Below are 17,375 nucleotides of genomic sequence, written 5' to 3' on the forward strand. Positions count from 1 at the left end.
CTGTAAATAAGCCCCCAATATAACCTGAAAGGTAAGAAAAACAGGTTATATTATACTCACCCAGGGGCGGTCCCGCTGCGGTCCGGTCTGATGGGCGTTGCGGTTCGGGTCCGGCGCCTCCTATCTTCATACGATGACGTCCTCTTCTTGTCTTCTTGTCGTGGCTCCGGCGCAGGCGTACTTTGTCTGCCCTGTTGAGAGCAGAGCAAAGTACTGCAGTGCGCAGGTGCCGGGAAAGGTCAGAGATGCCTGCGCACTGCAGTACTTTGCTCTGCCCTCAACAGGGCAGACAAAGTACGCCTGCACCAGAGCCGCGGCAGGAAGACAAGAAGAGGACATCATCGTATGAAGATGGGAGGCACTGGACCCGGACCGTGACGCCCATCGTATCCAGACCGCAGTGGGACCGCCCCTGGGTGAGTATAATATAACCTGTTTTTCTTACCTTTCAGGTTACATCGGGGGCTTATCTACAGCATTACAGAATGCTGTACATAAGCCCCTGATGCCGGTGGCCTTATCTCATATACGATTTTTGGGGTGACAGGTTCCCTTTAACATTAACAGAAATAAGCATTTGAAATAAATTACTCTGTAATGACTCTATATAATATGAGTTTCACTTATTTTATATCGAAGAACTGAAATAAATTATTTTTTTGATGATATTCTAATTTAGTGAGAGGCACTAGTACAGTGAGTGCATGTTTGTTAGGCAATCCCCACATGTGTTGCAGCTGTCTACTGCCACAAAATATGCAGCCACAGGGACTCAAATTTTTTATTTGAGCACGTTTGCTCATCACTAGTAAAGATCATAAAAATTAGCACTAAATGAAAAGACACACATCTATTGAACATGTGTTGGATTTAAACAAGACAAGAATGCTCAGAGGAGCTGCTGAAATACAATAATAGAAAAACTTGCTACTTTTGACTTAGAAACGGGTCCTCTTCAATCCTGATTCAGATGTCAGGATGCTGCCTGATTATAAAGTAGTTGGCATTCTTGCTTAGTCTCCATTACTAGGCAGCTACACCCTGGTTTTCACTACTGCAATACTCTGCTACATTTAAGTGTCCACTAGTGCAGTTTCTCTGTTCAATTCTACTACCTCCAAGTCTCCTATTCCAGTTTCACTACAGCAGCTCATCTAAATATCCAGTCATGCTGCATTACTAGCTCATCTGCCCTGCTGCACCAGTGCCACCTGTCGATGCCATGTAAGGCCTGCTCATCAGAACCAAAGGTTTTGTGTATCCACTTAATCAAGTAAGACATAATAATGAGTGTCGTTACAGAGGTACAGAGGTAAAATAGAAAGTCAATGGGTCAGTAGACTGCTGTGTGAATGCTCATGCATTAGCTGAGCACTTCAGTTTGAGGAACTTGTTCAGTCTCAGGACCTGGCTCCTCACTGAACTACACAATGTATTTTTAGACAGAATATTTTAAGAAGTTTAATACAGCTTTTAGGATAGAGTTGAATCTATAAGCTATCTCATTAGTGGCTCACGCTTTACTCTACAGAACACAAGGATACCATAAACACCTGGATGGCAGCGAACAGAATAGATTCTACCAACAGTGAGGACTATACATGGACATTCTGTACATATTTACATATTAGGGTAAATGAGAGTCAATTAACAGTATACTATAAAACCTCATTATCACCATAGTTGCACAGATGAGCTACTGTGCCATTTTAATTCTCATGATTGGGTGGTCCAGGTGGTCGGACTCTCACCTACAAGAACAACTATGATAGGCCATCCTTGTTTAGTCCCGCAAAAATCTTTAAGTGGAATATATTTCTTAGAATAATTGTCTTTGAAACCTAGAACCGCATAAATGATGCTGTCTCTTCTAATACTCGGAGGTTTACCAGAAGCAAGCTTCAGTAAGGAAATAGACGTTCATGAAGTAATTGGGCTGCAGTACTGCGCGTGTTTTGGAAGGACTGGTGCTTGTTACCAAATGGAGCTAAATAAAACTGAGACATTTTCTTTTCCAAAGCAGTTAAACAAATAGCATTAATCAAATGGTACCACTGACACAAACCTAACATTTCATTAAAAGTTCGGATAATGATATGAGTTGTAGTATTTGTTATAATGTCAGTATTATACTACATTTTTACAGCACGTTCCGCTTATATCCTGTGGCATTGAAAAACCATAACGGCTTTCATTCTTTCATCTACCCATCATTATTGTGCTCCAAGAAAGCTAAGCATGTTCTTTTTATGGCAATAAAGGAAAAACTAGATTGTGCCAATGATGAAAATCTCGTAAGTCAGTGGCCAAGTAAGATTAATGTGAAAACAAGGAAGTATTCCTTGGGAAAGTGATGTTATAAATAACTATCGGTCCTAAAAGCAACGTGATACTCTACTGAATGATTTGGAGGTAAATTATTACGATATGAAATATTTTCATCTCTAAACTCAACACAAGACTTGTGGAAATCTGCCTAATAATGGAGGCCGTGAATGCTTCATGGAAACACCAAAATCATATTTCAAACAGTTTTTCTCAGACAGAACATGGATTTTGAAGGAGGGTTTAGGACTTCATGGTGTAACACAATACCAGTCATGAAAACTTGTGCAGGAAAAGTCCTGAAATTAATAAAAAATGATAGATGTTTGAAAAGAAAGCCACCACCTGATTGTGCTACTCACCAAAGGGCTAGGCTTTGCCTGGATCTAAAGAAAGACATCATTCTCATACAAATACCCGGAGTAGAGTAAAAAAAAGTGTCATACGTTATTATGATTATATGAATACGAATGATTTCTGGCAGAGGCTTATCATTATTCTCGAAAGGGGCATGAAACTGGGTATGCACCTTCTTCCTGTATAGTTGAAATTAAATCTACAGTTGATTAGGCTTTTTTCACAGTTAAAACTACAAATTCCCATCATATTCCACTATCTGTATAAAAGGAGGATATAATCTTGGTATACAATTGACAATTAAAATTAATAAGAATGTCAGCATTGGTGCATCCTTATCTGTATAATTTTGAGATTAACCGATAAATTGTCCAAAGTTCTTAAAGGAAATCTTTCATGTCAAACACTATTAACCTGCAGATATATTGTTAATCTGCAGATTAACATCACTACAATGCTGTCTGGCCACCTTATTGAAAGCACAGCCATGTTACTGAAAGTTTGGCCACTGGAAGAAAATGAACTTTATTTCTCCCAGGAGCTGCTGGCTTTCAGTTAGAGAGGCATGTGACTACAGTCATCACTCACTGCACTATAGATGGTGTCTGTAAGCATACCCTAGAATTGACAGCCAAATCTGAATTGATGTGCTGCCAAGACAGCTATTAATTGAGTGCTTGAGTGTGCTTACAGCCATCAATCACTATCTATTGAGCAATGACTGTAGCTGCACGCCTCCATGACTAAAAGCTAGTAGCTTCCAGTAGGAATAAAGTTTATTTTCCCCCAGCGGCTGCACTTTCAGTAAGATGGCTGGATGGCTTTGTAATTCTTTTAACTTGAAGATTAGCACTATGGCTGCAGGTTATTAGTGCTTGGTGACATGTTTGGTTCCCTTTTAACATCTATTCTTGCAGGAATAATCTATCACAGTTCAGTTGGTGTAAGAAGCTTCTGTACCAATCACTTGTTGACTGATTAGTGCTCATTATTTCTTAAAAAAAGTTCTGCATGAGCCAAGGTATATATAAGAATAAAGGTACCACATAACATAAATTATTAGCAACACTAAAAGTCATATGGAAAGAAAAAGTATGGGTATACTTACCGATAGAACATGGCGTAGTCAACTGTTGAATGGCAGCTTTGAAAATCCCAGGTCTTTAGCCTCTGACATTCCCTGTGAGCTCGTAGTTTAACCTTAACTGTCCCTTGACATAACTCTGGTAAAGTCTTCCTACGAGGGCGGTTACAGAATTCATTAGATTCCACTCTCCATGAATCACCAAAATCATCCACATCAAACTTGAAGTTCCCATCACTACCTATGAGATCATCTCGCTTATGTCCATTGTAGTTACCACAAAGACCACATAACTTCCCTTTGAGATGAGGGGCTGCCATTACTTCCACAAAACTGTCTCCATCCCAAGAGATTTCCAAACCTAAATATAGAAAAACATAAGTAATGTGCATATTTATATGTATATAAACATATTATTAAGAAATATTCCAGAAATAATGAAACAACAAATAAATCTGTAGTCATCAGATCTTTAGCTGTATATTATCTCATGATTCGGTGTCCTGTGTGTCACAGTTCTATATTCTCTTAATTTTTTATTATACATACAGTATAAATCAACTTTTTATGTAATGAGAATAAAGGAGTTAATTGAGATAAAGAAAAAAGTATTTTTTCATGAAGCACAGTTGTTTGAGCCCATTGGTTGTATCTAGATCAGTTTTCTAATTTTAATAATCCAATACCAACGTGAGCCCAGGTGTGGCAGTTTCTGAACAAAAGCGCAGACCCGGTTTATAATCTCATACATCTTATTTTCTGGTGTTCTAGGTATAATAAGTTATTACCTATCTGCAGTGTAGCTGATACCTGCTAGATTTGCTGAGAATTTGAACACTGATCTCTCCTCCAATCACCATGGTGGCGTTCCTGTGTCATCTGTCAAATGGGAGGGGCCATGAATATCTGATACTACTTTATTTAAAGCCTATGGGACTGGCCAAGATAGCAGATTACAGAAAAGGTAGTGTTAGGTGTCGTGTTCCCGCCTCTGCACAGGGGGAATCTTGAACCATCTCTGCTGCGGTCTCCCATTCTTCTCCAGCCGCAGTGGAGTCTGCTCAGCGGAGACGTTGGTCCCAGCGTCTTGCTCAGTCTCACTCTGTGCAAAGGGTTACTGCTGCTTTTCCTGCTTCTGCCATTGAAGCCAGTGCTGGGCAGCGGCGAGCAGACGCTTTTGGGACTAAGTCCTGCTTTTTCCCTTCTGAACATGCCCAGGGTGAGATCTCCTGTTGGAGATCGAGGGTCACATGCTCAGATGCTGCAGCGGTTCCCATTGGTCCTCCAGGAAGGTCCTGAAGGTGCTAAACTTCTGTGTCAGCTTCCCATTGGTCCTTTATTGGAAGGTCCTATACATGCTGCAGCTATATAAGCTACGCATGACCGCACGGCCATTCGCTAGTGTACAATTGTAATCGTGTGTGTGTTGATGAGTGCAAGTCATTCCTTAAAAAACCCATCCCTTGTGTATGACTGTTCGCGTAAGGTGTATGGCTGCAATCCAGCGCCCGGCTGAACTCACAGCGTTAACACACGAAACAGCGCCTACTGCTGTGACCGCCAGTACGGTGCCACGTGCCATTAGAGCGCTTCTTTAACCCAAGTCAGGGCGGTTAGTGGCGTCCGCCAGTACGGCACAGTTTGCACTCTCGTGCTATTTATTTGTTAGTTTTGTTACGTGCGGTACTGCGGCCCTGTGACGCAACAGGGTTCGCTTCCTTCACACAGGGTGAAGTTAACCCGTGTGTGTATTCACATTGTACCGCCATATAGTCCGTCATTACTTGGCAGCAGGTTCCATCTCTGCACAGTGGAACCCGGGCTGCTAACGCACCATATTCCATCTTATTATTTGGTGCGTTCCGCTAGCCCTAACAGGTAGTCTGTATGACAATGATCTAGCAGTCATCAATAGAGATGGGCAGATCAGAAAAAGTTTGCATGGATTTTCCCAGAAAATTCAATTCACAGAAGAGAAGTTTTGCATGAATTGCCAAGAGCATAATAAATATAAAAAATAAAAAAGTACTTATACTCTCCTCACTGTCAACCATTCAGTCCTTGCCGCATATTCGATTCACCACCACAAGCGCAGATATCCCCATGATGTCACTATGTGACCTAAAACAAACGATTTCAGCACTCGCAAAGACAGGAAGAAGAGGCAATGAGGACTGGATGGGTGACGGTAAAGAGCAGAGAAACTAGATATGTAAGAGGTTTGGTGAGTATAAGAATTTTAAAAAAATGTAACCTTAAGATGGTCCCTTACAGTTTAGAAAAATGGCAGCTAGTGGTTACAATTTTGCTGAATCCCCCCAGAAGCGAAATAAAATAAAAAATCTACATTTTGGCAAATGCAGATCTTAGTAAAATTTGAGAAAATTCAAATGCACTTAAATATATTCACTCATCTCTAGCTATCACCCATTCCAGTATAATGCGTTAAATGTTCTGTTGGGACCATTCAAAATTATTGGATGCACGTCTTAAACATTATTTTGTATTCTTATTTGGTAAAAAAAATAATAGAGGGAGACAATAAATAGATCTTTGTATTACAAAAAAGTTATTGATTTTAATACGCATTGTGTAATGCTTCGTTACCCTTAAAAATGACACAAAAGAGGATAAAACACTTGTTGCCAGGTTCCCCAGAAAATTCAAACCAGCACTTTTGGTGGAAGCGGTAGGCCAATTTGTGATCAGCTTACTGTCCTTTGAAAATCCGCCAAAGGGATTGTTAAAAGCAGCTACAATGTCTTATTGGGAGCAGTCCAACCCCATACAATCCTATTGATCAACTGTTGTCAGCATGCCAGGTGTCACCAATGGTGAAGTTTAGTTGCCTCTGCCAGGTACTGCAGAAAGGCTCCTAAGATCTGTCACTAACAGTTGAAGAATCTGAACAGCACAGCTCTGTTAACCATTTAATTGCTGCTGCTGACTTCACATCCACTTCTATTCAAATGAATGAATAATACCAGATCTGCTCACATGCAGCCGCTAACAGCACAAAGAACTGTGTTGGTGCGGTCTTTCGGACCCCAACCAATCTGATATTGATGACCCATTTTAATAATGAGACATCAATGCTATTGCAGTGGAATGATGACCCTTTAACCCTGCTGTTGTCTTTGGTCAAAAACGACCGACCTTGAACTTCAATATTCTTTAAAATATTCAAGATGCGGCTCTGAAACCCGTGGCCGATGACCCATCCTCATTTAAGTCAATCAACCACAAGTTTCAAAACCGCATCTTGAACACCCCAAAAAATACCAAAGTTCAAAATCGGTCTCCCCAGACCGAAGACAACAGCAGGGTTAACTTAAACCATCTAACTTACTTGTGACGGAAACCAAAGAAATTATACTAACATAAATTTGAACGTTTTCTTAAAAGGAAACCAAGTTCTACATTTTTTTTTAAGTGTTACTTAATTTGAGAGCATGTTTTATAATCTAATATTAAAAAATAACTGAAGTATTATGCTACATACAATAAAAAATTCTATAAAGGTGTGAGAAACATAAGAAACATAAGAAAATCATCATTATTTGCAAGTTGCTACCGAATGAGAGTAAAACTATTAAAATATACAGAAAAATAAATACCCATTCTGCAGTATCAGCATTGTTGTATAAGGGAGCATATTTGTTAACCTTCATAGCCAGATTAACTGGATCCTGTTACGTCTATTAATGCAGAATTATTACATTTTTTTTAAAACAAAGTTAATATTGTTGAGAAACTGCAGTACACAAGATGAGAATATTGAGGCACAAATAGGCACAAGTAGGGTACTTTGGAGTCAAAAATGGCATATAGAGTAAAAATGTATGTTCTGAGTTGATAAAGGTTTATGAATTTAAATCCTGATATATGTCCACAATACTTTTTAAAGTAAAACACTGTGTAAAATTAGAATTAACTGATAACACTTCTTAGACATATTATGAGACTATATACATGTAGGTTAATTGAGCAACCAGTGCCAAGGAGCTGCTGCCAAAGCAAATAAACTAATATAATGCATGCTTAAGCCCAAATTAGAAAATGCCTTGTGTTCATGCTAGGTAGCTGAACCAGATTGTAGAACATCAGTGGTCATGGTGTCATAGTGTTCCTTCTTTGTCACTGGCAGCAAACATTTTAGCAGATTTGCTACATACACTTTATACATATGTTTCAAATTCACCCTTCTTCAAATCAATTATATATCATTCATTTCTTCAATTGCATCCCTCAATGTCATTTGTCACTTAATAAACATCTAGTCTTTCTTTCAATGTTACTTTGCCATTTTCTATTACTTTTCTATCTACTTTTTGAAATAGGGCCTTATGCAGCTTTCATACTCTGTTAAAACCCCTTTCTTATACTGATATGTGTATTAGTTATGTAGGATATTTAAAGAGGACTTGTCTGCAGGTCAAAGAGATCAGTTTTTGCTCTTATTTGATTTTCGTTGCTGGAGGTTTTCTTCTTTTTTTTTTATATCCACCATACTGTTTCAGAAATATTGGCCCTTTTACTTGGTGCTGATTTTTATGGTCTTTACCAATGGGGTGTTGGTCACAGGATTCCCTGGGGTATGTCTTTAGGCTCCTCTGCATAATTACCCTGTAAGCAACGCCCCCAAGGTAAAGAACATTCAAATTAGTTATGAATAAAACAGCCCATATCTCTAAAACCACATATCAAATGGCTGCAGAACACTCAGGGAAGCAAAGGGGATAAAATAAGGGCAAAACCTGGACACCATAGAATCTTATGAGCAGCAGCTGTCTGTTATCTCAGTAATGGGAAAATCTGTCTTCACAAATTTTACCCATGAATTGAAAGAGAAATATTAGTCCAGGAAAGTTTCTTATTTTCATGTGTACCTAGTAATTTATGAAGTTAATGGTAAAATGGCATTTATTCAATAAGCAAACTCCTTGATCTGTTTTCAAGATCAGCCACAAAGTAGAAGGGGCATTGCTTAGCTAATGAACTGAACCAGTGATCCAGCCCTTTTCTTTTCATTACGTTGCTGACACAAACGATGAGAGGAAGGACTCAGCTTGTGATGGAAAAAAATGTTGAAGTAAAGCTTCAAACATAGTAACAGGGGTGTAAAATATGGACATTGGTACAAATGGAGAAAACTAGTGTATCCTTACCATTTGAAAAGAAACACAACTTTTTATGTATTTGGACACCCCTTTTCGCAGTAATAATCTCCATACACTCTATATTGATGCCGATTTTTCTAAAAGGGTATCTGTCAGCGTGTTTTTTTTCAATATAATCTGAGGATAGCATGAGATAGGTGCTGAGATACAGATTTCGGGGATGGGTCACCTATTAGGATGTGTGCTGTTTATTCAATGCTATGAATATTATATCAGCAGGAAATTACTACTGAATGGACTAGATTTCCTTTGAGCCCTGGTCTGACCACACCCCCTCCTCTGATAGGCAGCTTACTATCAATAGACAATATATGCAAAAAGCTGTGATATGGGTGGGGGTAGCTTTCTGAGTTTAGTTACATGCTACATCTAAAAACTCTGGTTGTGCACCCAATAAAGTGATACATCGTTGGAATCAGGATCTTTTTCCCTTCATTATGTCGCTCTCAGTAAATCTGGTGACAGATTGCCTTTAACATCCTGTTAACACGAGGAATGCTTCTCCATTTTGCCAACAGATGAAGGTGGCAAATCATCGATATGAAATATGTGAATTAAGCTTAGTCTCCAGTTTGAAGCATAAAGTGATGCAAATCTTTGCTTCTCAACATAATGACACTGCTGTGTAAACATTTCACAGGCTACACTAGATATAATACTTATTGTATATCCATTATGGCGATTTGATCTGTATCTGCTGTAACTTCAATTGGAGTCTTTCTTTCTACAAAGTCCTCAAATGAACCAGTGACATTGCCGTCAGTACAAATATCTTTTTAAAATAAATAAACCAAGGATTTAAAAATCTAACAATTTGCCAGTGAATAATAATAAATCTTCTTTACAAATGTCTCTACATGCACTTATTGTTTTCTTAAAGGTTCCAACAGATATCTGTTTGTAGAACGGCTAAGACATATACTGTATACATCAGGCCAGAACACGCAGATGTTTCTCATGCACGACAATGTGGATTGTTCCAGATGAAAATTACACTGTTTCTAATAACAAACATTTGGCTGCTGAATCTGATTATGAGATAAAAGGCACAATAATCCCTTTAATTTGTTTATGTTTAAAAGAAAACAAAAAAAGTATTATTCCAGGGTCTATCAGCACTCTCACTGGGCATATTTCAATAATCCCCTGTAGTCGCAGTGGAAACATATTAAATGCTTGGTTTCTTTAATACTGGATGTTGTAGGTGTTCCAGCTCTGTAAATCTCTAAGGATCCCATTCAAGAAGCTGCGGATCCCACTGAGGCTCGTGAAACACTATCATTAAAGTTGTTGGCAGGGTTCTAGAGGTGGTGGCCATTATCACTCATTAATTAATAAGGCCCTTGGAACAGTTACCACTCTCTCAAGACAAATGTGCTTTGTTGCCAATGACATGTCAAAGTGATTGATGCCTTTGAAAGCATTTTCGGAGCACATTATAAAGTTCATTTGTAGATGGCAAGTGAAACTTGGAAGTAATTTGACGACGTTTGGCCCTTGACACATCGTCTGATGTAATTGTTGATTCTGTAATTGTTGTCCCTTTTCTTTGCCCTTTGCTTGTGTTTGCTCAAGCATAGGATTTATTACAAGTAATGAGATGGGTGAAAATCGTTACCCTGCAAATGGGGCCTTATATTAAATCAAACAGAACTTCTAAGTAAGCTGTGCCTCTGTTTCATCAAATACATTTTATCAATAGCTTCTAATAGGAAATGTCATGCACAAAAGTAATACATTTCATTCCAGTCACTGAATTACCCCAAATATTGCAAACGAGTCTACAGCAATTTCATGTCTGTAAGAAAAACGTTGTGAAAACTTGAGTTTCAACTAGAAGTGAGCAGATCAATCCATGGAGGATTGAGTTTGAGTCAAATTTCCTGGATTTTTCAGCTACACGCAAATTCAAACATTGCGAGATTCAAGAAAGGCAAAAGAAAAAACGTGTTGGCCACTATTTCCCAGACTGCTGAAGCATCAGTGAGCAGGATAGTGTCATTTTGCGTGGCTGTGCACTTACCCATAATACCCTTCAGCTGTAACATCTAGCGGATTGGCATACCTTGTACAGTGGTGGTCAGTCAGAGAACAGCGTGGAGCACAGTTGGGCTCAGGAAAGGCAGTTTGTACAACAGAGTTGGTTTCCATCTCCCAATTCCCTTAAGTGTTATTTACTTATCAAACTGAAAATTCTCTCAATCAAATTTCTAGGGAAAATTTGGCAAAGCCAGAAAATTCAATTTTCAAGCAATCCGTTCTTCTGTGGTTTAAACCTTTTTAATATTATAGATGATAGAGATACGCAGTGACATAGCTGCATACCCCCCTCTCCAGACAAATCAAACAGTCACCTTTATCGGGGTGATGTATCAGCAGCGGATAATCCATCACTTATGACAGCGGTGGATTTCTCTGCAGGAAGGATGCAGATGTTGTCCTCTGTCCAGAATGCTCATCTCTTGGCAATAATAGAGAGCGTCTATAAAGCATCCCTCATTTTTATGTTTTTGGTCCTGCAGTGCACTTACAACTCAATGAATTTTCAAGTGGTGATACTACAAGGAAACTGAACACTTACTGCCAGTGTACTCCACATTACATATGATTGGTGGGGTCCCAGCAAAGTCACACTGCTTGTTGCCAAAGGACCCTTCGAACAAGTAGAGATCGTCCAAAACAGCAAAGAAGTTTGCATTTTAAAGAGGTTTTTCCTGGAACAAAGTTGATTTTAATCAATAGATCTTGGAATCAAAATAAGTTTTACAATTGGATGTGTTAAAAAAATGTTCCTGTGCCGAGATAATGTCATAAATGTGCCCCTGCTGTGTACTGTGTAATGGCTGTGTCTGACTATACAGGAACATGGTCTGATGATCATACCACAGCTCCTCGGCAGGGGAGGAAGCAAAAAGGAGCGTATACAGACAGGAAAGCATGGGATCACATATGTTGGTTTCTGTAAGGAAAAACATTTTGTTGCCTGTTTAAAAACATGTTTTACCTCACAGAAAACAGCAGCTGTGATCCCGTGTGAAAATGTCTGTAAACTCTTTTGCTTCCTTTAATAATAGGCAGTATTCTCTTGCTGGGTCACCTGCCAACCAGATGTAATCTGTGGGGAAAACATTCCAAATGGCAATTAGAATGATAGCTTCTATTATTAATATTTCAATATTCTGGGAGACTAAATGAAGATATGCCAATTTAGATAGTATTACTGCACTTGAGATATACAGTATACGCTTAAAAGTTTTTTGCTTACTTTAACCCCTTTCTGACATTAGACGTACTATCCCGTCGAGGTGGGGTGGGCCCGTATGACCACTGACGGGATAGTATGTCATATGCGATCGGCTGCGCTCACGGGGGGAGCGCGGCCGATCGCGGCCGGGTATCAGCTGCCTATAGCAGCTGACATCCGGCACTGTGTGCCAGGAGCAGTCACGGACCGCCCCCCGGCACATTAAACCCCGGCACACCGCGATCAAACATGATCACGATGTGCCGGCGGTATAAGGAAGCATCCACAGGGAGGGGGATCCCTGTGGGCTTCCCTGAGACCCCCGCAGCAACGCGATGTATTCGCGTTGCTGCAAGGGTCTCTTACCTCCCTCCCTGTAGCAGGCCCGGATCCAAAATGGCTGCGGCATCTGGGTCCTGCAGGGAGGGAGGTGGCTTACCAAGTGCCTGCTCAGTAAACGTAAATGTAAAAAAAAATTTTTCCAAATAAGTAAAAAAAAAAAAAAAAATTCCTAAATGATGAAAAAAAAAAAAAAATATTATTCCAATAAATACATTTCTTTAAATAAAAAAAAACAATAAAAGTACACATATTTAGTATCGCCGAGTCCGTAACGACCCGACCTATAAAACTGGCCCACTAGTTAACCCCTTCAGTAAACACCGTAAGAAAAAAAAAAAAAAAGGCAAAAAACAACGCTTTATTATCATACCGCCGAACAAAAAGTGGAATAACACGCGATCAAAAAGACGGATATAAATAACCATGGAACCGCTGAAAACGTCATCTTGTCCCGCAAAAAACGAGCCACCATAAAGCATCATCTGCAAAAAAAGTAAAAAAGTTATAGTCCTCAGAATAAAGCGATGCAAAAATAATTATTTTTTCTATAAATAGTTTTTATCGTATAAAAGTGCCAAAACATAAAAAAAGATATAAATGAGGTATCACTGTAATCATACTGACCCGAAAAATAAAAAACTACTGTATCAATTTTACCAAACGTGGAATGGTATAAACGCCTCCCCCAAAAGAAATTCATGTATTGCTGGTTTTTGGTCATTCTGCCTCACAAAAATCGGAATAAAAAGTGATAAAAAAATGTCACGTGCCCGAAAATGTTACCAATAAAAACATAAACTCGTCACGCAAAAAACAAGACCTCACATGACTCTGTGGACCAAAATATGGAAAAATTATAGCTCTCAAAATGTGGTAACGCAAAAAATATTTTTTGCAATAAAAAGCGTCTTTCAGTGTGTGACGGCTGCCAATCATAAAAATCCGCTAAAAAACCTGCTATAAAAGTAAATCAAACCCCCCTTCATCACCCCCTTAGTTAGGGAAAAATTAAAAAAATGTATTTATTTCCATTTTCCCCTTAGGGCTAGGGTTAGGGTTAGGGATAGGGTTAGGGTTAGGGCTAAGGTTAGGGCAAGGGTTAGGGTTAGGGTTAGGGCTAGGGTTAAGGCTACAGTTAGGGTTGGGGCTAAAGTTACGGTTAGGGTTTAGATCACATTTACGGTTGGGAATAGGGTTGGGATTAGGGTTAGGGGTGTGTCAGGGTTAGAGATGTGGTTAGGGTTACTGTTGGGATTAGGGTTAGGGGTGTGTTTGGATTAGGGTTTCAGTTATAATTGGGGGGTTTCCACTGTTTAGGCACATTAGGGGCTCTCCAAATGCGACATGGCGTCCGATCTCAATTCCAGCCAATTCTGCGTTGAAAAAGTAAAACAGTGCTCCTTCCCTTCCGAGCTCTCCCGTATGCCCAAACAGGGGTTTACCCCAACATATGGAGTATCAGCGTACTCAGGACAAATAGGACAACAACTTTTGGGGTCCAATTTCTCCTGTTGCCCTTGGGAAAATACAAAACTGGGGGCTAAAAAATATTTTTTGTGGGAAAAAAAAAGATTTTTTATTTTCACGGCTCTGCGTTATAAACTGTAGTGAAACACTTGGGGGCTCAAAGTTCTCACAACACACTGAGATAAGTTCCTTGGGGGGTCTAGTTTCCAATATGGGGTCACTTGTGGGGGGTTTCTACTGTTTAGGTACATTAGGGGCTCTGCAAACGCAATGTGATGCCTGCAGACCATTCCATCTAAGTCTGCATTCCAAATGGCGCTCCTTCCCTTCCAAGCCCTCTCATGCGCCCAAACGGTGGTTCTCCCCCACATATGGGGTATCAGCGTACTCAGGACAAATTGGACAACAAATTTTGGGGTCGAATTTCTCCTCTTACCCTCGTGAAAATACAAAACTGGGGGCTAAAAAATAATTTTTTGGGGAAAGTTTTTATTTTTTATTTTTACAGCTCTGCATTATAAACTTCTGTGAAGCCCTTGGTGGGTCAAAGTGCTCACCACACATCTAGATAAGTTCCTTAGGGGGTCTACTTTCCAAAATGGTGTCACTTGTGGGGGGTTTCAATGTTAAGGCACATCAGTGGCTCTCCAAACTCAACATGGCGTCCCATCTCATTTCCTGTCAATTTTGCATTGAAAAGTCAAATGGCGCTCCTTCCCTTCCGAGCTCTCCCATGCGCCCAAACAGTGGTTTACCCCCACATATGGGGTATCGGTGTACTCAGGACAAATTGTACAACAACTTTTGGGGTCCATTTTCTCCTATTACCCTTGGTAAAATAAATCAAATTGGAGCTGAAATAAATTTTTTGTGAAAAAAAGTTAAATGTTCATTTTTATTTAAACATTCCAAAAATTCCTGTGAAGCACCAGAAGGGTTAATAAACTTCTTGAATATGGTTTTGAGCACCTTGAGGGGTGCAGTTTTTAGAATGGTGTCACACTTGGGTATTTTCTATCATATAGACATTTCTCTGTGATTTAATTGCATAAAAATTCAAAGTTGGAAAATTGCAAAATTTTCAAAATTTTCGCCAAATTTCCGTTTTTTTTTCACAAATAAACGCAGGTAATATCAAATAAATTTTACCACTATCATGAAGTACAATATGTCAGGTGAAAACAATGTCAGAATCACTGGGATCCGTTGAAGCGTTCCAGACTTATAACCTCATAAAAGGACAGTGGTCAGAATTGTAAAAATTGGCCCAGTCATTAACGTGCAAACCACCCTTGGGGGTAAAGGGGTTAAATTTTAGAGATGATCTGCAAACAGGAGTGGACCAAAATTCCTCCTGACACGTGTGCAAAACCTCATCATTAACTACAAAAAACGTCTGACTGCTGTGCTTGCTAACAAGGGTTTTGCCACCAAGTATTAAGTCTTGTTTGAAAGAGGAATCAAATACTTATTTCTCACTGCAAAATGCAAATAAATTTATATAATTTATACAATATGATTTTCTGGATTTTATTTTTATATTCTCTCAATGTTAAAGTTCACCTATCTTTAAAATTATAGACTGTTCATGACTTTGAAAGCTGGGCAAACTTACAAAATCAGCAAGGGATCAAATACTTATTTCCTTCACTGTATCAGTAATGTAAGTTTGTACATAGTAAAAAGTCCTCAGATACAGAGGAAAAACAATTCCCAATGGAGCCTAGTGTGAATAAGGATTCTTCAGAGGATTCTTAACCCATTTTAGAATGAGAAGGTTATATAGCCAAAAATCAAGTCTCTCTGATGTTGAATCAGATAATATTTTATTGGCTATGTACAGCAAATGCAAAACTTCATAAAATACCATAAAAATGTATTTAAAAAACACAACACGTTTCGGCCATATAGGCCTTCATCAGGTGATAAAATGATTTTGTTAGAAGCTATTTACACCCTATTTTCATTACAAATGGATGTGGTTGTACTAACTGAGGAACCAAGCGCTATCTATCAAACTCGTTAGCAGTTCGAATATGTATATTGTAGCTTCATCCCCAAGAAAAGACTATTGTACATACATATTATATAACGTCACCCCTCCTTCACCTAGCCCAGGGTTAAACCAATATATCCTTGAAATCTAGGCAATCACACATGTCAATATACATGTTCACAAAAAAAAACCTGCACCTGTACATATGTCTGATTAAACACCTCTTTCCTCTTGGTGCGAGCAATGTGACCCATGTTTTTACCTACTGTTGTATTTAATAAAAGATTTTATTTTTATATATTATTGTGATGTTCGATATGGACATGTGGTGGTGTCTTGGCCCTTAAAAGTTCTATATATTCAATCACTGCCCTGTCCCTGCTTATTATATTGACAAAATAAATTTAAACACCTCATGAGACATTCACAGTAGAATACATTTTTCTAAATTCTCATAACATTGAGGTTTTGTTTTTCCTGTAGTATTTGTATTTTTAGTTTCTCTCCTTAACACACATGGAGAGACCTTTCAGTCATTGTCAGCAGGTGTGGAGAAGTCATTTGGGACCATTTTTCTGAAAAGTCTCCTACACAGCTTGGTTCCTGGTGGTCTTGAAACTTTGCAATACTTCAATATACCAGTTAAACATACATGGCTGCAATCATACAGCCAGTGTCTGAAACATGCTGTCCATGGTTCGAGCAGTTGTCAGGTTTCCTTTCTCCCATAAACATTTTATGGGTAAACATTTAATGTGGCCAACAGCCACATTGGCCTTCTCTCTCATACACAAGAGACCTTGTTTGGCTAAAGCCCCCGTCACACATAGCGAGATCGCTAGCTAGATCGCTGCTGAGTCACAAGTTTTGTGACGCAACAGCGACCTCAGTAGCGATCTCGCTATGTGTGACACGTAGCAGCGACCAGGCCCCTGCTGTGAGATCACTGGTCGTGTCGGAATGGCCTGGACCGTTTTTTGATCGTTGAGGTCCCGCTGGGTAGCACACATCGCTGTGTTTGACACCTTACCAACGACCTCATGACAGGACGTCGCATTGAATCGTCATGAAATAGCATCGTTGTACAGGTCGCTACAGGTCGCCGCATCGCTGCTGCGTCGTTGGGGAGATCTCACTGTTTGACATCTCACCAGCGACCACATAGCGACGCAGCAACGATCCCTGACAGGTCGTATCGTTGTCGGGATCGCTTAAGCGTCGCTACGTGTGACGGGGCCTTAAGGTGCTTATGTGATTTGCATGCGAAAGCCACGTAAAGACACCTCAGCTTATCTCCAGGAGAACAAAGCGATTGGCAGTGGAAAATGAATACACAAATCAAAATACAAATTAAAGGATTTTACTACAATTTGTAAACTA

General features: G+C 39.4%; 1 protein-coding gene across 1 annotated transcript in view; it reads right to left on the reverse strand.

The window, feature by feature from the left end:
- Positions 1-17,375, reverse strand: part of BMPER (BMP binding endothelial regulator) — a 398,089-nt gene that overhangs the window by 97,825 nt on the left and 282,889 nt on the right. Inside the window, exon 13 of the mRNA XM_069730267.1 lies at positions 3,791-4,127. Coding sequence (XP_069586368.1) covers positions 3,791-4,127 — 337 coding nt within the window. The remainder of the gene's footprint in view (positions 1-3,790; positions 4,128-17,375) is intronic.

This window comes from Ranitomeya imitator, chromosome 6, assembly GCF_032444005.1.
Source record: "Ranitomeya imitator isolate aRanImi1 chromosome 6, aRanImi1.pri, whole genome shotgun sequence".
NCBI classification, from domain to species: Eukaryota; Metazoa; Chordata; class Amphibia; order Anura; family Dendrobatidae; genus Ranitomeya; species Ranitomeya imitator.